General features: G+C 40.6%; 1 protein-coding gene across 1 annotated transcript in view; it reads left to right on the plus strand.

The window, feature by feature from the left end:
- FAM83B (family with sequence similarity 83 member B) overlaps positions 1-19146 on the plus strand; it is a 61850-nt gene extending 42704 nt beyond the window's left edge. Inside the window, exons 3-5 of the mRNA XM_077811586.1 lie at positions 13528-13652; positions 16752-18608; positions 18666-19146. Coding sequence (XP_077667712.1) covers positions 13528-13652; positions 16752-18608; positions 18666-19146 — 2463 coding nt within the window. The remainder of the gene's footprint in view (positions 1-13527; positions 13653-16751; positions 18609-18665) is intronic.
- Positions 19147-25852: the final 6706 nt, after the last annotated feature.

Genomic DNA, 25852 nt, shown 5'->3' on the forward strand with positions numbered 1-25852 from the left:
TTTTGTTATTTTCTCATGGTCTAATCCTCTTATTTAGGGTCACATTTTCTTGAAATAAGGCCATTGCACAAAATGTACATTGGTGTTTTGGGATAATCTTGTATTTAGTACTCACTGTGACCTAGAGCATAAATGTCCACTTTAACCAGTAGATCATCAACTGGAACCTGTTCCCCGCCACTAATGAAAACAGATGTAGTTAGGGCATTCTTACATCATTAATTTATAAGTGAAATGTGGTGTCGTAGATGAAGTAGGAAGAATGAATACACTAACTCTTCCCATAACAAGCAGAATTGAACTAAGGTATGGTCCATTGCCAGAGGTGCCTTTGCCATCTCACGTTTTTTTGTTTTTCTTCTTCTTCTGTTTTAATTTTTTATTGTCTGCAGTGTTGCTGTAGCCATGTTGGTCCCCTGACATTAGACAGATAAGGTGGGTAAGGTAATATCTTTAATTGGATCAACTTCTGTTAGTGAAAGAGACAAGCTTTCAAACTACAAAGAGCTTGAAATAATAAATTCTATGGCTACGAAAAAAATGATAAGGAATTGGTAGCACCCTTGAAGGGGTTGGCCGGTCTGTAGAGAAGTCACCTCCATATCTCTGCTTCTCTTCTGTCCAAGGTTCTTAAGGCTGGGCCACTATCAACTCTTTGTGTTTAGGTATACAAGATGTCCCTCAGCTCCACCTCCTCCTGGTCATTGGATGAGAAAGAGGAGAGGGTAGAGTCGTATGGATATTCTCTCTTCCTTCAACCTACAGACCCAGCAGCAGCCATTGTTATTCTCACATGGCTTGGCTCAACTCTCCAGGAGCATGGTAGAGTCTGTGTTCATCTTCCCAAAAACAGGCATTGTATAAAAAAAGGGAGTGGGGCAGTAGAGGTAGCCTTTGTCCCACTCTAAGCCTCTTCTAACTCTTCTTTACTCCACTGAAATAAACAAAATTAAACTGGTATAAAACTGGAGTAATGGAGTGGTGAAACAGGCCCTATGTTTTGAGTTATGACATTTACCATTCACTTGCCTATTTATGGAGAAACAAATATTTATTCTTAACTGCATTTAATAGCCATGCAGAAATCCGCATTCAGCTATATTCTGACTTCATGTCAGTACTTGTTCATCTGCTTTTTTTTTACACACATAACCAGGAATAGTGATAGACTGTGTTGTAGAAAGGATTATTGTGGCATATATGGAGGAATGTACAAGTCAGAAATTTAAATTAACATTTTTTCTGCATTTTTTTTTTCAAATGGGGAATGATTTAAAAATTTTAGGAGGGTGAGTTTATTTGAAGCTATTTGAAAATATCATCATTAGTTGATTGGCAGCCAAAAGAAAGTCAAACACAATTTACAGAGTAACAGCCGTGTTAGTCTGTATTCGCAAAAAGAAAAGGAGTACTTGTGGCACCTTAGAGACTAACCAATTTATTTGAGCATAAGCTTTCGTGAGCTAAAGCTTATGCTCAAATAAATTGGTTAGTCTCTAAGGTGCCACAAGTACTCTTTTTCTTTTTGCAAATACAATTTAAACATTGTACCCTTCTATTCCTCAAAATCTCTCTCTCCACTTTAGACTTCGTCAGTTTATCTTAACCCTCTCTTCTCTATCTTTCCCTCTATCTCCTGCATTGTTTTTTCTCTTCCTCCCCACGCAACTTATTTCAATAATTTCCCCACCCATCTGTGTAGGGAGGGAGAGAAGAGGAAAGAGTCATCAAAAATCCTCTGAGGTTTTTTTTTTTTTTCAGATGATGAGGGCCGTCTATCTAATGAAAACTGTAGAGGCAAAATATTTTCAAAACTTATTAGAAGCAAGTGTTAGCCCTTTTTGTTTCTGGATGATTGACTGGTGCTCCAGTAGCAAGATGAATTAGCAGATTTGAACCAGGGTACCTAAGAAAACAGCACTTAAGTACCACTATGCTGAGTCTCCAGAATTTGCCCCCTTTTTTAATTTGAGTACTTAATTCTGATTTTTAAAAAATGAACAAACATAAGAGCTTGAACATGTTTTATAATACCTGAGATGTGATCCAACTTGTTCAGCTGATGTCAGATCATCATGTTTTGAGAGATAATAGGTGGGGTATGTGACAGACTTTGTAGTTTGCAAACACTTATATTTACTTCTCATGTGAGACACGAGAAACAGACTTGCTGCTGCATGATGAGAAAACAAATTTGGCAGGAAGCATTTATCTCTTGATACGCCCTTTACATATTCACTGAAATGGAAGAATGAGGAAATAATGATATTTTTGTAATACAGTATGATAAAGAATTATCTTTATTTCCTTTGGGCAAATTCTGCCCTCAGATTCACATGTCTAAGATGCACCTAGGCTCACAATGAGAGTTGCATGTGTGAACTTGAGAGCTGAATTAGATCCATTATATCTTGCCAATGCTGTATTTCAACAGAAGCTTTCAGGTGCTTCCATAATATAGGACTACCGTTGCCATCAGATAGGCATGTACAGCTCTCATTAATGACAGGTTTCAGAGTAACAGCCGTGTTAGTCTGTATTCGCAAAAAGAAAAGGAGTACTTGTGGCACCTTAGAGACTAACCAGTTTATTTGAGCATCCGATGAAGTGAGCTTATGCTCAAATAAATTGGTTAGTCTCTTAGCTCTCATTAACCTCACTGGGGATTACATCTGTTCAAAGAACTGAGAATTAAGGATCTGATCTATTGTCCAGTGACAATGCATGCATCTGATGAAGTGAACTGCAGCTCACGAAAGCTAATGCTCAAATAAATTTGTTAGTCTCTAAGGTGCCACAAGTCCTCCTTTTCTTTTTGCGAATACAGACTAACACGGCTGCTACTCTGAAACATGAAGTTATTAGTTGGATCAGGCCCTAACAGCAGAACAGAAACTAATTCAAAAACCATTGCACGATCACATATCTTGATAGCACGGACGATTCATCATAATAAATAATGAAAAATTAAACATTTTACTAATGTAAAACGTTTGAAACCTGGATTTTTTTCTTTCTAAAAATATATTTAGGTAAAATATTAGACATCCATTTTATTCTTTCTGGACACTCTTGGCAGCAAATACAGGATGAGTAATTGGACACTGATGAAAACAGCCCCCACAAACATAATCTGCTGAAATGCTTTGGAAAAAAATATTTCCATTATATTTTTCTATCACATTGGAGACTTGCTGCTGCTGAAAATAACATGCCAAAGTGTTCTCCCAGCTAGGTTCACACAGCTTCCATTGAACTTAGAGTTGTGCAGTCATATCTAAGAACCAAAGTTATAGCTTATTTTCTTATTTATTAACATTTATATTACAGTATTACTCAAAATATTTTGGGGACTTACAGAAATATAGAAAGACACTGTTTCTGGCCAGAAAATCATAGTCTAAAATAGATGAGAAATACCAGGTGAAGGTTGGATGACAGCGATACACTACACAGTTAAACTAGTCAGGGTGATGACTGGCATTTGTCTTCATAGTTCCATTATTTTATTAGTTTAAGTTTTTCAGCAAGGAGAAAGGGGTCAGACAAGGAGCAATGAAAGGAGGGGATGAGTTAGTAGGAACACGGGTATAAGAAAAATAAAAATGCACTGTCAATTCACTGTTATCTAACAAACTCCCCTAGAGTGCTTTCATGCCTGCCCCAAGACTTTTTTTTTTCTCGTTTCCCAACCATTGCTTCCTTTCTGCAAGCCAGGGTATTCTTTTTAACCCGGTTGAGTTGTCTTGATTGAATAGCATGATAGTCTGAGAATAATAATATTTATTATTTCAAGCTCTTTGTAGTTTGAAAGCTTGTCTCTTTCACTAACAGAAGTTGATCCAATTAAAGATATTACCTTACCCACCTTATCTGTCTAATGTCAGGGGACCAACATGGCTACAGCAATACTGCAGACAATAAAAAATTAAAACAGGAGAAGAAGAAAAACAAAAAAACGTGAGATGGCAAAGGCACCTCTGGCAATGGACCATACCTTAGTTCAATTCTGCTTGTTATGGGAAGAGTTAGTGTATTCATTCTTCCTACTTCATCTACGACACCACATTTCACTTATAAATTAATGATGTAAGAATGCCCTAACTACATCTGTTTTCATTAGTGGCGGGGAACAGGTTCCAGTTGATGATCTACTGGTTAAAGTGGACATTTATGCTCTAGGTCACAGTGAGTACTAAATACAAGATTATCCCAAAACACCAATGTACATTTTGTGCAATGGCCTTATTTCAAGAAAATGTGACCCTAAATAAGAGGATTAGACCATGAGAAAATAACCAAAAGAGATGAATCTTACAGTATGAATCTAGGGTATAATTTGACATCCCCTATGGTGAAATGACACCGATAATTATGTATGGTGAAATTTTATTTGGAAATTGATAGTGCCTGTTTAAGAGAGAAATTGATGCCTCTTCTAGAAAGTCATAGAATTCCTGTACTGAAAAGTATGAATTTGGCGGTACTTTTCACCTGGGAGAGATTTGTGAAAATAGTTTAAAAGGGAAGAAAATGTTTGGTTTAAAAAATAAAGTCCACCTGTTTGTACAGCTAGCACCAAATGCTCCTGTGGTATGGAAAAGGTTCAACTGTTAAAAGTCTAAATATTAGTCCAAAGTTCGGATCTTGGAGGCTTTTTTTCTCTTCAAAATCTGTACTATCCTTCAGAGGTGAAAGCTCACCTATATCAACTGTAATGAAGACAAACATTTATCAGGCCTTGTCTATGCTACCACTTAAGTTAATATAAGTTAAGTCACTCAAGGGTGTGAAAAAAACATCCCCCTGAGCGACGTAAGTTGCATCGACTTAAAGTGGTGTCTATGCCATGCTGTCAGTGGGAGACGCTCTCCTGCCAAAATAGCTTCCACATCTCATTGAGGTGGAGTAATTATGTTGACAGGAGAGTGCTCTGCCGTTAACATCATGTGTCTTCACCAGACTCACTAAATCGGCACAACTGCATTGATGGCAGCGACGCTGATTTAGGGGGATAGAGAAGACAAGCCCTCAGTGTCTAAATAACTTACAAAAAATCTTTGGTGCCTATACTTAGGCACTAAATCCATGCCTTTGTCAGTAGTGGTCTGATTTTCAGATGTCCCGAGCACCCACAGCTCTTATTGATTTCTGTCACCAAGATAGAAAATGTTAGCCTTATTTGTCTAATTCTAAGCACCCAGGTTTGAAAGTTTGGCCAAAAAGAACCTTGAAAACTTATCAAAGATGAGTTTAGAATAAAGCCCTGCTGTTGGGCTCAGTTCCTTGAGGAATGCAGAGGAGATGAAAACAGTTGTTCTCAGAGCTGCTCTTGAAATGGGTGACAGCAAAGCATTGGAGAAAATCTTTCTAAAGGTTTCCTCACTCCGTGCAAAGCTGCTGCCAGTTTCTCTCCAGACTTTACAAGCAATGAGCTAGTTCTCTAGTGTAAAAGTTAGAACTCTGGGTGCAGAAAGCAGTGATCAGAGTTCCAAGGAGCTTGGCCCCTCCCCCGGGCAGTAGCAGCGCCACAATGAGCATCTGGGAGAACAGTAATTATAGTAGCCCTTTTTCTTAGAGTCTTCAGAAGTTCAGGTCCAAGGCAATATGACAGTATAGGAATCTTGTTCCACTGGGAGTGTGATGTCATATGCATTGGTCCTATCACAGCAAAAGCAGAACTTCACTTTTTGTTTACTTCGCTGGACTGGAACTTTCAATGACAAGTTTATCAAAGTGCAGATTAACTAGGTTATATTGTAAACACTTGAGGAATTATGAGGATTAATTAATGTTTATAAAGATCTTTGAAAATGAAAAATGTTATGCAAGTGCTTATTACTGGATGACATTTACCCTCCTGAATTTACAGCCCTTCTTTCTATGGGCAAATGAACATACATAGCAAGCTGTCATCATGCCTCAGTGGGTCACAGCTGAGAATACCAGATTCAGGACAAACTGCTAAGAAATGGGGCAGCCCCAACCCAAACTGGTGGTTATTCTTCCATAAGATACCAAGCCGGGAACAAAAGTAAACTTCTGTCTCATCACACTGGTTAACAAGAAGTCAGAAATGGAGTATCTTTAGGTATCCCAGCCCTTGTTTCACCACCCAGACACTAGACTTAATGATGAGTGGTTATTTAAAACCAATTTCATCAAACAAAGGGTTCTTCTAAAATACCAAGAGATCAGCCACATGGCCAGGTCAATATATAACTCAGATCTTATCCAATAATCAAGCTGTTGCCAATCCTTTAGTATTTAGGTTTATTTATATGAGAAAAGAAAGAGGTGAGAGTTATAATGGTCAAGGAAAACAAATACATGCACTCATAGTAAAGTTCTTATTTCAGATTTGTAGCTGTGATGGAATAAACTGCTGGCTTTTTAAGTCTCTGGTAACTTCTAAAAGATTGGAAGGTCCTCAGTCCATTGGTTGTAATGTTCCTGTTAGTGTAAGTCCATAGTCCAGAGATCAGAGCAGGAAAGAGGCAAAATGGAGATGCTTCCAGGGTTTTTTATACCTTCTCTCATGTGGAGGGACTGCCCTCAGTCTTAGTTTGTGGAAAATTACAGGCACACTGTGGAGTCCAGAGTCATATGAGCTAGTCACATGCCCATGCATGATTTGATGACTCATAGGAGCAGCCATTACTCATACTTTAGCTAAAACATCTCCAAGAAGGCCCATCAGGTAGGGACAGGCTTCTTCCATCATCAGTTGTGCAAGCTAATTGACCTCTAATGGGTCATCAACTTGAATAGTCCATTCACAATGTGCTGGATACATGGGTTGCAAGCTACCTTGTGGGTGTTACTCAAGCAGCAAACACATTTGAAATACAGGTATATAGTAAATATTCCTAATTTCAGACACAAAAATGGTACATGCATATAAATAGGATAATCATTTGATAGATTGTAACTTTTGATACCTTACATGACATACTTTCCATAAGATTTGTTGCACTTGTATAACAGTGGCAGCAACAATGATATACATAGTCATATTTTAATCATACAATATCACACAAGCTAATGAGCCATGGTATGGTATAACTTGCCAGCAGCAGCAGTTGGTAATTTAGCAGACCCCTGGCCATTAGCAGTTGTCTCTGGATATGGTTCCAGGTGGCAGTAGGTTCTTTGAACTGTCTGATCTTTTGAGATGGTTTTAAAAAAATCAAGAGTAAAATGTGTAGGACTCTTCAAACTACCCATTATTTGCTATTCATCCTTTACTTTAGGGAGTTTTTCTAAAACTTTTACTGAATTTCTGTTTCCCCAGAAATATTCTTCAGTGAATTACAATACGCCATTACACCTTCTATAGTCATAATATACTATAATTTCCATGGTTTAGCTAAATATATATTGTCTAAGGGAGCACTTACAGGATAAAAGATTTTGGCAAGTTTAAGGTTTAGAATATTGTACATTTAGTGGCAGCTTATGGAGACCAAATGCTGTACAGTTTGTTTTTAAAGTGAAATATTTATTTTGATTCCTCTGACTCTGTAGAGTGTAGACAATGCCTTGACCTAATGGTTCTCCTACATCCTCCATCAAATTACTTTTTTACAGAGCTAAATTCTGCCCTGATTTCCAAACTGTGCATTTAATCATATGGTATAAGTCAGGGAAGAATGTAGCCCATTATTTATTTATGAACAGTTAAATTGGGCAAGCTATTGATCCTTATTCAAAAATGTTATATTCCACTATTTCATATATTTACCATAAATAATAATAATGAAGATAGTGCTGTAAATGTGCAAATTCTGTGTAGATATGTATATACAATAACTCATTGGTTTCATTTCTATTCTAGCACCTTTCAAATTACCACGTTAGTGTTTCATTTATTTTAAATAGTAATAAATAGCTTATAACACCACAAACTATTGGGAAATCTGATAGAACAAAAGAAATAAACTCTGCACAAAAAGAATATATATTTAACCCTCTGCTCATTCCCTTTCTTGGTGTTTTTCATGGCTACCTAAAGCATCCTGTATCACACAGATACTTAGCAGGCAACTTGTTTACAAGCAGCTTCCGCTGTAAAAGCCAGCTACAAAAGGGGTGTTTACATTGTCCCTTTTCACAGTGACAGATACAAAGGAACAGTGAGCCTTTTAAGTATACATCTTTCTTCTTCAAGTGCTTGCTCATTGCGATTCCATTCTAGGTGTATGCGCGCCCACGTGCAGACTTTTCCCTTAACAGTATCCAGAGGGTCGGCTGCGGTGCCCCCTTGAATACCGTGCTCATGTGTTAGTATATTAGGCATTGCCGACCCTAAGCCCTCTCAGTTCCTTACCATCCGCAATGGTTGGTCAGAGCACCTTGTCTTGCATTGCAAGAGTGTTAGCAGTTCTTACAGCCCATTGTTCTGTATCCTTTGTATTTAGTTGATAGGTACTTAGTTAGACCATTAAGTTAAGTGTTCGAGTAGTAGCTTACGAGTTAGAGTCCCGGCTGGGACTTCACCAAGGAGCGGGGCATGTCCCGTTTTCCAGGCTTTAAGCCATACTCATCGTGCAGTTGGCCGATGCCCATTAGCGACCCCCACAAGAGCTGTTTGAAGTGTTTGGGGGAGTCCCACAGAAAGGAAAAGTGCAGGATCTGCAAAAACTTTTCCCCTCGAACTCAGAAGGAGCAGGCTATCTGCTTGAGGGCCCTCCTCATGGAGGCTGCGCTTCATCCTGCCTTGGATCCCTCTCGATCGGACTCCACGCCTGGCACTTTGGCATTGGCGTACGGACATCTGTGCCCAAAGCAGGCCCAGTGGCCAAAGAACAAATAGTCTGGATGGCACCGCAGATGCCAAGCCAGGCAACAGACCCAGCTAAGGCCTTGGCATCTAGGGGCAAGCCGGTTATAGGACTACCCTCTAAAGAAGCCAAGTGTCCCCAGACTGCAGGCATCAATACCCATCACTGGTATTCTAGCACTCCAGCCTCAGTCCCTGGTTAGAAGACCCAGGTCCCTGACACCAAGATCTCCACCTACAAAGCACGGGACACCTGAGTAACTATGCCAATTCCCGTACCCACAGTACCATTGGGCCTCCCACCAGAGATCACCACAGCACAGATCACTATTGCCTAGGTGGTCTTCCAGGCGTTGATTCCCCCTGGTGTGGGATCATTCCAGGTCACAACACTGGTCTCCAGCTCCTCAGTATCGCTCTTTGGGCAGGCACCGATCCTCATCCTCTCCTTCCCGGTCGCCGACAGGGGTCAGTCAGCAGACTCAGGCATCTGCAGCTCCGCCCTGGTCACTGGAAGGGCAATGGTCTGAGTTAGAAGGAGAGTTCAGCCCCTCTCTGTTAAAAGGCAAATTGCCACTAGCCTGCGAGACCGGTGTGGCTCCTGTGGTGGCAGCACGGAGGCAGGGGCAGTGGTCCGCTCCACAGCAGTAATGGAACCCGGGGGGGTGTTCGTGTTATGCCAGTCCCGTACTCCCACCGTTCCTCCCAAGCCACATCAGACAAACTGCCCCGGCACAGCTGGCACCTGAGTTGGAGCACGGTGCTGAATCTGATGCGGGGTGGACGCAGCAGGCCCTGATGCCCAAGGAGCAGTCCCCAGGCAACGACGGGGAAGCCGTCCCTCCTCCTGCAGCGCAGTCCTTTTAATGGTCTCTGGACAAAGCAACCAGGAGCAAATGAGCCGCCCTTCCCCGTCCCTCCACCCCCAACGACTTCAAGGAGCACCAGGCCCTGCTCAAAAGGGTGGCTGCCAACCTGAAATTGGAGGTCGAGGAGCTAGCGGAGGAGTCCGACCTCTTTAATGTCATACGCTCCTTCACTCCGGCCTGGATCGCATTGCCTATCCACCCAGGGATCCAAAAAATTGCTGTCTTTGCGGCAGACCCCCTCTTCCATTCCACCTACCTCCAACAAGGCAGAAAAGAAGTACTATGTCCCGGCAAAGGGCTTTGAATACCTATATACCCACCCTCCAGTGGGGTCCTTGGCAGTGTCTGCCATCAATGAAAGGGACAGGCAGGGACAGATGAGCGGCAAACTGAAAAATGAAGACACCAAGGGGCTGAACTTGTTTGGCAGAAAAATTTATTCAACAGCCAGCCTGCAATTTCAGATGTCTAACCATCAGGCCCTGCTGGGCAGGTACAACTGTCGGGATTGTCGGGCTCAACGGGTAGTGATCAATGGCTCCATGTCTAGTTGGCAGCCGGTGTCAAGTGGAGTGCCCCAGGGGTCGGTCCTGGGGCCGGTTTTGTTCAATATCTTCATAAATGATCTGGAGGATGGTGTGGATTGCACTCTCAGCAAATTTGCGGACGATACTAAACTGGGAGGAGTGGTAGATACGCTGGAGGGGAGGGATAGGATACAGAAGGACCTAGACAAATTGGAGAATTGGGCCAAAAGAAATCTGATGAGGTTCAATAAGGATAAGTGCAGGGTCCTGCACTTACGACGGAAGAATCTAATGCACCGCTACAGACTAGGGACCGAATGGCTAGGCAGCAGTTCTGCAGAAAAGGACCTGGGGTGACAGTGGACGAGAAGCTGGATATGAGTCAGCAGTGTGCCCTTGTTGCCAAGAAGGCCAATGGCATTTTGGGATGTATAAGTAGGGGCATAGCGAGCAGATCGAGGGACGTGATCGTCCCCCTCTATTCGACATTGGTGAGGCCTCATCTGGAGTACTGTGTCCAGTTTTGGGCCCCACACTACAAGAAGGATGTGGATAAATTGGAGAGAGTCCAGCGAAGGGCAACAAAAATGATTAGGGGTCTAGAACACATGACTTATGAGGAGAGGCTGAGGGAGCTGGGATTGTTTAGCCTGCAGAAGAGAAGAATGAGGGGGGATTTGATAGCTGCTTTCAACTACCTGAAAGGGGGTTCCAAAGAGGATGGCTCTAGACTGTTCTCAATGGTAGCAGATGACAGAACGAGGAGTAATGGTCTCAAGTTGCAGTGGGGGAGGTTTAGATTGGATATTAGGAAAAACTTTTTCACTAAGAGGGTGGTGAAACACTGGAATGCGTTGCCTAGGGAGGTGGTGGAATCTCCTTCCTTGGAAGTTTTTAAGGTCAGGCTTGACAAAGCCCTGGCTGGGATGATTTAACTGGGAATTGGTCCTGCTTCGAGCAGGGGGTTGGACTAGATGACCTTCAGGGGTCCCTTCCAACCCTGATATTCTATGATTCTATGATTCTATGAACTTCAACCTGTGGGACTCCATCAGCAAGTTCAAGGAGGGCCTTCCACAGGACCAAGCCCAGGAGTTTGCCTCCTTGGTGGAAGAAGGCAAAGTGGTGGTAGAGGCATCCTCCAGATGGCCTGCCATGCTATGGACTCAGCAGCCAGGGTAGTCGTCTCTGCGGAGGTCATGATGCACAGCCCCTGGTTGCAATCCTCCAGGCTGTCTCAGGAGATGCAGACTACCCTTCAGGACCTCCCATTTGAGGCAGCAGGGCTCTTCTCAGAGCTGACTGATGCAGGGCTCCATGGCCTTAAAGACTCCTGTGTCACCCTCTGTTCCTTGAGCCTCTGCAGGCTAGAAAGCTCTTCCATCCCCCACCTTCTCCGTCGACATCCTGGGGTGTCCCCCGGTTCAGCTCCTACAGGAAGAAGGAAAGAGACAAAGAGTTTAAGCGGCAGCACCCTTTGTCTTCCCATTCCTCTGCCCAACCTGGTTCTTCCAGAGGCCAAGGAAGCCAGAAGCAGGCATTTTGAGGATGGGCCCAAGGATAGCACCCCGTCACTTCCCAGGATCCACTCCCCCTGCTTTTTCCTCAAGCACTTGCACCCCTTCCGGTTGGCCTTGTTGCGGCTGACCTTGGACCGTTGGGTGTTCAACATAATATCTTTGAGCTACACCCAGCAGTTCATGACCTCTCAGTGGCTGCTCCATTATGTCTACTGCTCCGGTTGGATCTGTTGTCACAAAAGCATGGCAGTGTTCTGCATCCAAATCTGGCAGCGCTGCACCTGACAGTTTGGCTGCTGCATGGTTAAATGCAGAGGAACAAGAGTGCTTGGCTGGTTTCCAACAGGTCCTGTTGGGCAGCAGAAAGCCCTCCACCAGCGCAACCTATTTGGCCAAATGGAAGTAGTTTGCTTGTTGGATCTCGAATAAATGCATCCGGTCCGAGCAGGCCTCGCTGCAGTTAATCCTGGACTACCTTTTGCATCTCAAGCTCCAAGGCCTGTCCCTTTCCACTATCAAGGACCACTTGGCTGCTATCTTAGCCGTCCATCCGCCACTCGAGGGTAGGTTGGTTTTGACATGACTGTCAGGTTCCTCAAGGGCCTCGAGTGCCTCTACCTGCACATCAGGGACCCCATCTCTCTGTGAGACCTGAATCTTGTGCTGTCGTGGCTCACAGGACCCTCTGGCTTCCTTCTCTCTCCTTCTCCTTTCCTGGAAGGTCGCATTGTTGGTTGCAATGACATCTGCCTGCTGGGTCTCTGCGATCAGGGCACTTACCTCAGAACTGCCCTATACAGTCTTCTACAAAGACAAAGTCTAACTGCGCCCACACCTGGCTTTCCTGCCCAAGGTGGTCTCACAGTTTCATACATGCCAGGACATTTACTTACCTGTTTTTTTTCCCCCAAACTGCATAACGAGGAGGAAGAGCACAGGTTGCATTCCCTAGACATGAGGAGGATGCTAGCCTTCTACACTGAAAGGACCAAGCCATTCCGCAAGTCAATGCAATTGTTCGTCGTGGTGGTCAACAGGATGAAAGGTCGTCCAGTGTCTGCTCAAAAAATTTCTTCTTGTATCACTGCCAGCATTCACTACTGATATGATTAGGCAAGGGTGCCACCTCCGGTGATCGTGAACACCCACTAAACCAGAGCACAAGCCTCTTTGGCAGCTTTCTAGCCCAGGTGCCTATCCAGGACATCTGTAAGATAGCCCCCAGGTCACCCATCCACATGTTCACATCCCATTACATGCTTATCCAGCAGGCTCAGGATGATCCTGGTTTCGGTAGAGTAGTGTGGCAAGCCACAAGACCATGAACTCTGAACCCACCTCCAAGGATATTGCTTGTGAGTCACCTAGAATGGAATCGACATGAGCAAACACTCGAAGAAGAAAAAACGGTTACCTACCTTTTTGTAACTTGTTGTTCTTCGAGATGTGTTGCTCATGTCCATTCCATTACCTGCCCTCCTGCCCCTCTGTCAGAGTTGCCAGCAAGAAGGAACTGAGAGGGCGCATGTTCAGTGGCATACTGACGCATGAGCAAAGCACTCAAGGGGGTGCCGCAGGCAACCCTACGGATACCGCTCAGGCAAAAGTCTCTGACTGTGCACTTTGGCGCACACACACCTAGAATGGAATGGACATGAGCAATACACCTTGAAGAATAACAGTTACGAAAGGTAGGTAACCATTTCTCTCCGCCTCCAACCCCCCCACTTCCCTGATACTTAAAAGTGTAGTATCGGGCCCTGAGATCTTAAATATAAACTGCAACATTCATTTTGCCCATTTTAAAGATATTCTATAATCTTTTTCAGAACATGAGGGTGCGGACAGTAAAAGGACAAGAGTATTATTCCAAATCAGGGGCAAAATTCCATGGAAAAATGGAACAGAAGTTTCTTCTGGTTGACTGTAAGAAAGTCATGTATGGTACTTACAGGTAAGTTCAATACACAAGGCTGTGAGTAGAATATATTTCCTTAAAGGTAATCAGAATATGGCTCTTTCATGATAAGTAATTTTGCTATTTCTAAAAATGGTCAGTATACTCTATGGTTAACTTTGATATAATTTATATTGTATATTATTTAAAAGTCTGACATAGAAGTTTTGTTGGGTAACTAGCATAATGTAGGGCCAAATTCTGAACTCCTCATTCAGTATTTAGTGAATAAGGACTCAAGCACACTCAATTTGGCTTCAGTTCAATGAAGTCAGTAAAAACAGAGGCCATGTCTACACTTACCGGGCATCGACACTGCTGTAATTGATGCAATGGGGTTCGATTTAGCGGGACTAGTGAAGACCCACTAAATTGACTGCAGGTTGCTCTTCCGTCGTCTCCGGTACTCCACCAGAATGAAAAGAGTAAGGTAAGTTGATGGGAGGGCGTCTCCCGTCGACACAGTGCAGTGTAGATACCACAGTAAGTTGACCTAAGCTACATCAACTCCAGCTATGTTATTCACACAGCTGGAGTAGCATAACTTAGGTCTACTTACCCTGGTAGTGTAGATAAGGCCAGAGTGAGGACCCCAGTATTTGTCCCATACCATTTAATTATTCTTATTTAATAGTCACATTAGAAAACATCACCAAGGTATATTTCATAAGCTCTCCTGTTAAACTTCTATTTGTAATAGTCCTCCAGATACTTGCATCATTAATTTGTTCTTTCCTGTTTTGTGTTCTACACTGTGGTCCAAATTCAGAGGTGATAATGTATAAGGTAAGATAAGTTAGACTCTCTCACACTTGGTTAGATTCCCTTAGACCAACTTATACCTACTTAACAATATACAAATATGTGCAAGGGAGTGAAAATTGGCATAACTTACATACTGAGGAGCTGGAAGAGACTATAAAAGTGTGGTAAGCTAAAAGGAGGATGGCCAACTTTGTCTTTCACGTTATTATATTTTTATTTGCTTTTCTTGCAACACTTCTCTCTTTTGGCCTCTCAGATTGATTTGCAGCAACATAGAGATGATGGGCTAGATCCTCAGCTGGTGACTGATAGAGGTTCTACCAGTGTACAGCAGCTGACAATCTGGCCTTCTATGCTTAGCAAGACTCGGCTAACTAAATTCAAATGTGAGGTGTGCAAGGTGATGAGGGAAGTGGCATCAGTAAGTATAAGAGGATGCAAAGGGAATCTGACTGGTTTGACCTTTTTCACCGATAATGCCTTTGAAATGTTAGTGTCTGTGAGAATGAGACTTTGAAAATTTCTATGTCTCAAAGAAAAGCATTTTAGAAAATTGCAGTTTTCATGACCTAGCACTATGGGGCCTAAATCATCCATTTCTGTTGAAATTAAGCTTCCATTAAAAAAATGTTTCTAGCCATTATGGTAGCTAAGACTATCTTATTTGAATTTGTCTTCTAAAAATCAGTTAAAACTACAGACATTTTTTAATGTTCAAAAGTACAGTATGCTCATTTAATAACCTCATTGAAAATGAATGAGAAATAAAACTGTTTTTACATGAGTCACTAATTTAATTTTTTGATGTAATTCTGTTATATTTTAATTTTCTTATTTCTTTCCTGAAAAATACAAAACTAACTAACAAATAAAATAAAAGAAGTAAGACCATTCAAATTAACTCAACAATCCTTATTACTATCATTAGGACCAACAAATGGTAACATATTGCTTAATACCTTCACTTTCAGTTTTCTTTCATTATTTTGACGCAAGGAAGAATGGGATCATAAGATAAATGTATATCTGATACAAATGTAATCTACAAAATATGTAGTTTTAATAGTGACATCACAGTGTGACACTTTACTCTTGGGGGAATTCTGTGCCAAAAATTTAAAAATTCTGCGCACAATATTTTAAAATTCTGCAAATATTTGTCAAAATAACGCAATATAATCACTCTGGTTTCAATTATTTCAGTAATTTATTTAAACTACAATACAATGGATGGAGAAAGGGAGTGGAGAGCATTGGACGAAATCCCCCAACCCCCTTGCCTACTAGTAATGTAGCTAGGTTTGATCCTTTATTTCTAGTTATTAGTCAACAAATAAATGCAGCCATATGCTCAGTGTTACATCATAGGCAACTGAACAGCAGGTGAGGACTGGGGAATTAAACTCACAATTTGTATTGGCTACTGACCATATCCAGAAAGATCAGTAGCAAACAGTTCATGGAGCACATTTTGACAGGAATTTTTTTCATTCCAAAAATTTAGACCAGTTCTAATCACTAAAGCACCATAAGCATTCATAAGGCCATACTGTCCTTTACACCACTCTGGCAGTGTAAAGGAGCCTTAAAACTTTTACACCTGTTTTATACTCCTGGGGGAATTCACTAAGCAGGCAGGCTGCTACATTGTGCTCTGCCTGAGGGGACAAAGCCTGCACCATGCCTACCTCCTCAGAAACACCCTGAAGCCCTGCCCCTCCACATCGAGCATGCTGCAACAGCAAGCAAGAGGGACAGAGTATTTCTCTCTCACACATGCCCTAGCTTGCAGCAAAGTAAATGTTTGTGTAGATAAGCTCTTATTTATTCAGAACTGTCAGAAAGACTTTTGCATATATTCTTAATTTACTGTTTTCATATAATAATACAAATTGCTTGTACATACATGTGGCCTCTGACTTGCAGGGCTAATTTTGAACCTACAAATAATTGTACCTACAGTCTTACATACACTATTAATTGCTAGTGAAATTATTTGCACATGTGCACCTATCTACCCAATTTGTGGATGGAAACATTGAAATGCATAGTGTTTGTAAGTACAATTAGATAGTTATGGGCCTAATGCAGCTCCCACTGAAATCAATGGTAAGTCTTCCACTGAATTCACATGGAGTTGGGTCAGGCCCTCCATATCTAAGTGCCATGAATCATGTCTACAGTTAACTGCATGAATAAGTATTTGTGCATGAAAAATTGTGCCTGCTAAATCACAGACTGGGTGGAGGCCCTCATAATAATGAGGGCTGGTATGATGCATTTGTCCAAAAGTTTTAGAGTATTATTAATTGTAATTTGTTCTGCTTTCAGCTTTATGTGGTCATTTGAAAAAGCCAACCTCAGCATGGTTCAAGTTATCACAGGACAACTGGTTGAATCCTTTGATGAAGAGTTTAGGACGCTGTATGCCCGTTCCTCTGTTCCTAGTTCATTTGCCCCAGAATTAGTTAGGATAAATAGTCACAGGATATTCTGGGAGAATGGTACATACCAGCATTCACAGTCTTCTTTAGCTTCAGTCTCCAGCCAGCGAAACCTTTTTGGTAGGCAAGACAAAATTCACAAACTAGATCCCATTTACTTGAAAACTCGAGGAAGATATGCAGTGAATGAAATAGATACATATGGTTTGAGAAATCAAACTCACAACAAACTACCCTTTCATCCAGGTTTTAACATGCAAAATAAAATTCAGCAGTATCAACCCAGTGAACAAAATGAGCATTGGAAGAGACATAGTTATGCTGGGGAAAACCCAGAAAGGACTCCTTACTTTTTGCTACACAGAGCTATTAATCGGACCAATAATCTATCAAATACTTGGAAGATGCCATCTGATAGTCTTAGTATTGTATCTTCATTAAAGGGAGGCTATACAAACAACTGCAATGCACCCCAACAAAGTTTTGCCAATCGGTTTGCACAGCCAAAGATAAATATTGCAGAAAGAAATTCAATTGTACGGAGGTCTTTCAGTGGAACAGATAATCATATCCGCTATCTGCAACAGAGGATGCCAACCCTTGAACACACTACAAAATCATTTCTACGTAACTGGCGAATTGAGTCATACTTAAATGATCAGTCAGATTCCGCTGCAGATTGCAATGGATCAGCAGTCAGTGACAGGTATGAGGGCTATGACACAGCTGAAAATATTAAAGCTCATGCCCTTTATTCTCATTCTCGCCTGAGGTCATCATTAGCTTTTAAGCCAACTTTGCCAGAACAGCAGGAAGTAAGCAGCTGTACAAGTTCTTCAAATTCAACTATCGTTGGTTCAGAGGGAAGTGAAACACCTAAAGGGACACCCAATCATATCCCAATTGTGAAAAATGTGACCGACAAAGAATCAGCAGAGGTCAGCACTAATGTCCCACCTGACTCAGATGAACCGAAAAAGCCTGGAATGCAGGTTGCAGAAAACAAAAAACCTATTTTATATCCAAATGCCACTAGGGACCCATCTACCTACATGTACACAGCCTTCTATGTAAACAGACAGGCAGAAAATGTAAAGAACCATCAAAATGAAAATATACTAAAAAGGCGAAGTTTCCCTATGTTTGATAACTCCAAGTCCGCTTTGGATCATGGTGTCAACAAGCAGGCGTCCAGCTATGTGTACAGCACACTGACTAGGCAGAGACTTAAGCGGCCGGAAAATCTAAAGCCCCCAGAAGATACAATAAAAAACTCTAAAAGCTTTCACAGTGTGACCAACCACATAGAACATGAAGATAAAAATCTCAAAGGAGAATCAAAGAGCCCCACTACCACGAAGGCCATCTCTGTGGCTGCTCTAGCTGAAGATAGCAAAGAGGAACCTAGCAAACAATGTACTTTAAAGAAAGAAAATAGGAATTCTCCAAGTTTCCTAAAAAAGGGATCCCAGAAACTGAGGTCATTGCTGAATCTCACACCAGACAAGAAGGAAAACTTGTCAAAAAACAAAGCTCCTGTGTTTTATAGAATGTGCAGCAGTTCTGACACGTTGGTTTCTGAAGGCGAAGAGAATCAAAAGCCAAAAATATCTGAGACTAAGGCTGATTCTTCTCCAAGAAAAAAGAGGATCACATCATCCAATTCACAAGGCAGCTTGCATAAAAGTAAAGAGGATGTCACTGTGAGCCCACCCAAGTCTCCCAAGCCACCCAAGTCTCCCAAGCCACCCAAGTCTCCCAAGCCACCAAAGTCTCCCAAACCTCCATTTGATGAAAGCAGTAAAAAGTGCCCTACTTTATGCCCCCCTGAAAAGTTCTTAGAAACTGTAGGAGATGCATCCACTCCAAGATTTAATACTGAACAGATCCAGTACCAAGAGGTGAAAGAAGCTATAACTAATGCTACACAGGAAACTGCACCTGTTTCTAGTTCTCCACAAAGAGTAAGCACAATGACATCCCAGCCTGGAAACTCAAAGCACAAAGAGGAGTTATTAAGATCTCGTTTGAGTGAAAGACGTGTTTATAGTCGCTTTGAGCCATTCTTGAAGATGGAAAGCTCTGGTCAACCAGCAAGAAATACACCCAAGACCAGTACACAGCCCCCAGAAACAAAAAGCAAAACCTTAGGGAATAACTATGCAAGGGGCAATCAGGTGGCTCATTACAACTCAACCGTATACCATCCATTACAGCCAAATGAAAACAAGCTTCGAGGATTTATGCAAAAGTTTGGAAACTTACTATACAAAAACAAATAAAACCTATATAGTCTGAGGACTATGTGAAAAATAGCAAAGGCAGCAGGGCTGTAAGTATTGAACTGAATTAGACAGATGGGCAGGCCTGTAAAGTTTACAAGGGTTTCTGCAGGGGTTAGAACCTTGGAATTGATGTATATGTTTTTATGTAATAAACCTAGAGTTATTATACTTCAGTCATTGCACAAGTTCTGTGTCTAAAAGATGTTTTAAATGCAATGTTTATAATGTTTATACTGTAAGATTAATTTGAGATAGATACTTTCCCTCATGCAGAAAGTATGTAATAATATCTTATAAGTGTGAAAAAGAGGGAGGAGGTTTTTTAAACTCTAATATTTTTTTTCAAAAACCTGTCGTTTAAAAATAGAATAATACTGGGATAAGTGGTCTGCTGTGTCTTTTCAGCATTTATGTACTCTTGAAAGTGATAAAAGCAGATGTTAATTAATTGCATGTTACTTAGCCATTTAAACTAATTTTTGAAAACCTCTTACAGACTTTACCATATTACTGATTGTCTCCACAGACTGCTATATTGAACTGTGAGCATAACAAATGGAGAATCTCACTTATTGTACTGAATATTGTATGTAATTACATATCACCACAAACCTCAAAGTTACCCTCCAACCAGGGTGTGGTGTACTTGTTTACAATGTGAAGTGGTTGTAACTGTAGGGTGACATTTTAAAATCTATTGATGCATCAAGATTTATTGAAAGTAGGCTGCAATTGGAGTTAAACCTTTTGTCGTATATGCCAATATTCCATAATGCATCCTTAGAAACGTGTGCTTTCCTATATTTTTAAATTTGGAGCATCAAGAAAGAAAATTAGCCTGTGGATTACCATATCTCAGGTAAGCTGGTAAGTTCTCCATACAGTACTTAGCTTTAAATGTTCGCAATTGAATTTGCAATTCTAAGTAGTTCAGTTAAGAAAAGTTGTAGGCACGTATTTCACTCAAAACTTGAAGTATTTCCGAAGACTAAAGTAATGGAAGCAAGAAAAGAGCTTACCTTTTAGACAGACTGGGTGAAATTCTGACTCCATTGGAGTCAGTGGTAAAGTACCCATTGACATTAGTGGAGCCAAAATTTCACCCATCTTGTTTATAAACTCCTGTTCCTAATTTCTTCCTCGTTACTATATGGACCAAAGGACCGTGCACAACAATGCTCACTGTTCACTCGACCAGCTTGCATTCAAATAATTTTTTTAAAGTATGGAAATGTTCACAAACTCTTTTCATTTGAATTGGTCAGTGCTAATTTAAGGATTTCTCAGATTGAGATAATCTGTTTGCAAAATTTGGGTTCTGCCAGTGACTTCAATGGACATTGGATCAAGACCCAACCATTTTATTTAACTAAGACATGAGTAATTCCCACTGAAGTCAATAACAGTTACTTGTATCAAGCAGTAAGATAATCAGGACCCCACTACTGTGCATAGTAAATATAAGAAGAGTATGAGAGAGAAAATGTTGGTGAAGAATATCTTTTATTGGACCAACTTCTTTTGGTGATAGAGACAAGTTTTTGAGCTTATACAGAGCTCTTCTTCAGATCTGAGAAACCTTGTCTCTCTGATATCCTGGACCAACATGGCTACAACAACATTTCATATGAGAAGAGTATGATGCTGATGATTAATATTTAATGTTAATTCATTCACAAACGTTTATTTTTAATGTCTGTACTTGAACTGATTGTTGAGATGAGCACACCAGTGATTTCTGTATGTTATTTCCTTTATTTTAATGGGGGAGGGATTTTGAATAAGAATATTGTACTGTAGAGGAGAGTAGCTACCATCCAAATAACTTTTTTAAAAGCAACCGTATTTTCATGCAGTGATTGTTAATATTATGGAAAAAGTTGTCTTGAATTAATCTCACATCACTGGATTGACAGAAAGGCCCTGATTATGATCTCACTTCATTTAGCTTTATCTGTATAACTTGGAACAAATACGGACCACAGCACAATAGTATCTAAGTGCTCTACACTCCTGTAACCCCACTGAGTTATTTTTGATTTACACTAACATATAGTGATCCATCCCCTGTCAGCTGTTCCCAGCTTCTGGCAAACAGGCTAGGGACACCATCTCTGCCCATCCTGGCTAGTAGCCACTGATGGACGTATCCTCCATGAATTTATCTAGTTCTTTTTTGAACCGTTACAGTCTTGGCCTTCATAACATACTCTGGCAAAGAGTTCCACAGGTTGACTGTGCGTTGTGTGAAGAAATACTTCTTTTTGTTTGTTTTAAACCTGCTACCTATCAATTTCATTTGGTGACCCCATAGTTCTTGTGTTACGAGAAGGAGAAAATAACACTTCCTTATTTACTTTCTCCACACCAGTCATGATTGTATAGACCTCTATCATATCCACCTTTAGAGGTCTATAAAATCATTCAGTTTGAAACCTAAAGGAGATGTGACCCAAAGATAATAGGCCTTACGTAGCTGAACTCTGAATTTCCAGATGCAGTTAGGACAGCAGATTGGGCCATGAAATTTGAAAGATAAAGTAAAATGTATAATCAGTGGTTGATGTGAAAGAATTTCCCTCTCCCAACAGCACTCCTCAAAAATTCCAGGGGAGGGATATGCTATTTTAATTCTTTAAAAAAAAACCAAAAAAACACATGCCTGATTTGTTCACCAGCTAGGTCAGAAACCTGCTTGTTCCTTCCCACCTATTGCTGTGATGGGAGTCCTTGAACTATAGTGTGCTGCATTTCACCTAGAACCCTCTCCTGTTCCCATTAAAATCGCAATGGTTATTGCCAGTGACTTCTATGAGGCAGGATCAGGACATTTCCCAGAGAACAGTTTTAAGCAAAATGATATTTAATAACAATAACTAATACATAATGGGGATGGTATTTACAGTTAGTGGTGATCTCTTGTGTCTCAATTGTATCTTGGGTCTTTCTCTTTCCTTCTACCGAAAGTATTCAGTTCCTTCTTAGCTGAGATATTTGCAGAAAGTATATGAATTGCTTCACTAATACATGTTGTTAGTTTGCCTTTTCCATGCTGAACTGGCAAACCTGGAGCGTTCTGACATGTAGCAGACAGCAATTTCAGATCCTATCTCAGTACAGAAAATGCCTCCTCACAACTATAGGGGGCTGCCCAGTATGGGGACTCCTGTTGCTCTCTAGACAGCAGCATTTCTTATTAACATTACATCTTTTATGATCAGCAAGTTTTTAGGAGGGAGTCCCAATGAAGAGAACTCCACGGGAATACACACAAGCTGCAGAGCTGCTCATGGACCTGTAAGTCATGATTTGTAGGCAATGGAAGCTCATTTATTTGCATTCTCCTGCCCTGGGAAGCTCTCCAGCATACCACCATGGAAGGTTCATATTTTTCCTTTTGGGGCTTCCATGGCAGGTGTTAAAAATGGCAGTTCTGTGTGTCTGTGTACGTACATACATACTTGTAGTAAATCTTATGCGATATAGTTTGTTACAATTTTTGGAAAATTACTGTTTCTTCTATCAAAGGTAGATTGCTAAGTCAAGAGGAAGAACATAATAAACATTTCCAGTAAAATGCACCTAATATAAATTTGTTTGCCAATTGGTGTTGTGTCTCTAGATGGGTATGGTTGAGAAAATGGTGGGGAGGGCAGGAAATTAGACTGCTCACCTGACACACTTTCTCTACAAGTAGAGTACACAGGGTGTAACATAGTCCAGGAAGGAACCTTCCTGTGGGAGTCTCCTATTAAAATACTGGCAGGATACCGTTAGCAAAATTTTATTTTCTTTACTGATTTAAGAATACACTAGATGCAAAACACCAAATATTTGCATGTGAACATAGTGCATTTAAGTGTCTGTTCTAAAATGCCTGTTCTTGCCTCATCTAGCAGTCAGAGCTCAAAAACCTGATTGTTTCTCACTGATTTTAATGGCCTTTATATCAAGCTCTTAGAACCCAATATAGCAAAGCATTTAAGCATGTGCTTATCTTTAAGCACTCAAGTAGTCCTAGCATAAAGTTAAAGTATAAAATTAAGCATGTGCTTAAGTGCTTTCTTTTATCATGGTCTAAAGACTCATCATACTACTTGGACATCAAATCACATATTCCAATCAATTGCTAATCTAAATCTATGGTATTTTTATTTACTTAGAGCAATGTCTGGATTTCACACAGCCAAGCTATAGCCAGATCAGGATTTTATTGTCCCTTCCAAGCCCCATGTAAATGGTAGCTATTACTTCTGCTGTTTGTAATCTAGATAATGCAAAGGAAATAGACAGGCTATTATACACATATACAAGCATCCAGAATAGGTATTCTTGATTGCAAAGGAGAAAATAGAATTTACAAAAATTTTGAAAGCACCAGGGAATTCCATGAAGCTTGGTTTTGGCCACGCCAGATTAATATGCCTGTTTCTATTCTGGATTTAGTTTTACACTGTTACTCATTACATAAACCCTGGTTTCTCAGTGGAAATACTTACATTACATGGTAGTTATGCCATGCATATACTGTATATGTACAAATGCAAACCAAAATTTGTCAAGAAATAATTTATTACTTTTATTATTTTTTACCAAATAAAATGCTTCTTTTAAAGCTTAGTTTCTCTGACATCTTTATTTACATTGATTTCATGCTACTATTAATATTTCTAGTTTTAAATATCTTCATCACATTTTTTAATTAAAAAAATTTACTGACATAAAACAAGTCAAGCAACAAATGTTGGTAATGAAAGCTCCAACCGTGCAATTTAGTGCATGCTATGCTCTCATGGAGCCTCACTGATTTCCATGGGGCCTGGTACAGGATCAGCAGTCTACCCTTGGACTGTGAATTGAAGGATGAAAACTTAAATAATTTTCTGTAGAATATCAATAGTAAACTAGAGGTAGCAATAAAGGAGATACTAAGGTTACAAGGATGAGGTCAATTATGTCAACTTCCTGTGCTTAATTTCAAGGTCTTAGATCACTCTGCTTCTACATACATCTCCAGCTTTGTTTCCTTTCATATTACCTCTGCTTTGTTAATGATAATTGATATCTTCCTTTCTTCCTTCTAACACAGCCACCTCTGGGCCTATTCCATGCTGCCCCTTTCAAAATCTGTTTGCCTAGCATCTAACCTCTCCCCATTTAAATGCTTCCTAAAAACTCACTTTTATCAGATTGCTTACAAGAAGTGTCTTCACACACACCTCTGTGCATAAGCGTAGACTTCCAACTTCATGTCTCTTGAGGAATTGATTTTGAATATCCGAATATGTGCTAGGTGTTTTAGAGAAATAAGTAGCAAAAAGAAGTCCTAAAGAGCTCACAGTCTACATTTAAACTTAATAAGGAAATGGACAAAAAGGAGAGGAAAGAAAAAGAGAGGACAAGATTTTTAGAAATAAGATTGGGTGGTTATCTGGTTATGGGATGTGTGTGTGTGTCTCTGTGTGTGTGCGCATGTTCAGATTGACATACAGATACATAAAATCAGACAATGTCCCCTATATACAGAAATATAAATAAAAGAGCATAAAGATTTAACCTACTCAGTAAGATGTGTCCGTGCTGTAACTGAGTAATCACCTGATGTCAGGATTACACTCCTGGGTCCCACTTTTTCCCTTTCCCCTCATTATGTTAATTTCCCTCACTTGTGTCAAATCTAAACTTAGACTGTAAGTTCTTCAGGGCGGGGGACTGTTTTCAACTTCTTTCTCTAAAGTGCCTAGCATTTATTTGGGAGCTCAAAAATTAGTATCAGTAATAATTAACCCTATTAAAGTCTCAACTGACTTGAAGAACAAGCCTTGTCTCTGTAGCTAAACAAAATCCAGATTTAATTTATGATACAAATGATTGATTTGTTTGAGACTAAGCAATGAGATATTATTTATCAGCAAAAAGTGTCATGTCATTTTTGATTCAGTATGTACTGTTAAAAATAATAATACATAGGATGAAATCTGCTATGAAAGTGCTTAAATCTCAGAGACTCTGCATTATTACCTCCGTTTGACAAATGGTGGAAACTGAGGTACGGAGGTCTTATGTCACTCATCCAAGATTTCATAGTGCGCTGATAGTAAAGCTGAGGATATAATTAAGGTCTCCTGACTCCCAGTCCTCAGTCTCCTGCCAGTGGCCTAAACCTTCAAATTTTAAAATGTCAAAGATTACCAGTGATATCGGTTGCCTACGTTTTTGACTGCCTGAGCCGAAGCCAAATTTTCAGAAATTGCTGAACACTTTCCCTCTGAAAATCAGGCCCATTTAAGGAGACTCAAAATGGATCCACCCAAAATCACTAGTCCATTTTGAAAATAGGCCTCTGTATAGGTATATAACAGTGTTTCCATAAAAGTCTCAAAAAATCACTGACAGTTACCACACTGTATTTGAGATACCCACTTATTTTCCATTCTCAGTGTAGTGCTGTCATTGTGGTAACTGCCTGTACATGTTGAATGTTCAATGGCAATATAGGGTAATCTTTATTATTTTTATACAGCAGTCTGTTCTAAGCTCATCAGAAGCAGCTACTGTCTTCATTGATCATTCTTCACTTCGCTTTCCCAAGCTCGGAACACCACACTATCTGACCAGGGGCCAGTTTTCAACTGGTGTAATTCAGGGTGTTTCCACTCGGGCCAATGGAACTAGTGATTTACACCAGCTGGGGAGCCAGCCC

Source organism: Eretmochelys imbricata, chromosome 3 (assembly GCF_965152235.1).
Source record: "Eretmochelys imbricata isolate rEreImb1 chromosome 3, rEreImb1.hap1, whole genome shotgun sequence".
Lineage (NCBI taxonomy): Eukaryota > Metazoa > Chordata > Testudines > Cheloniidae > Eretmochelys > Eretmochelys imbricata.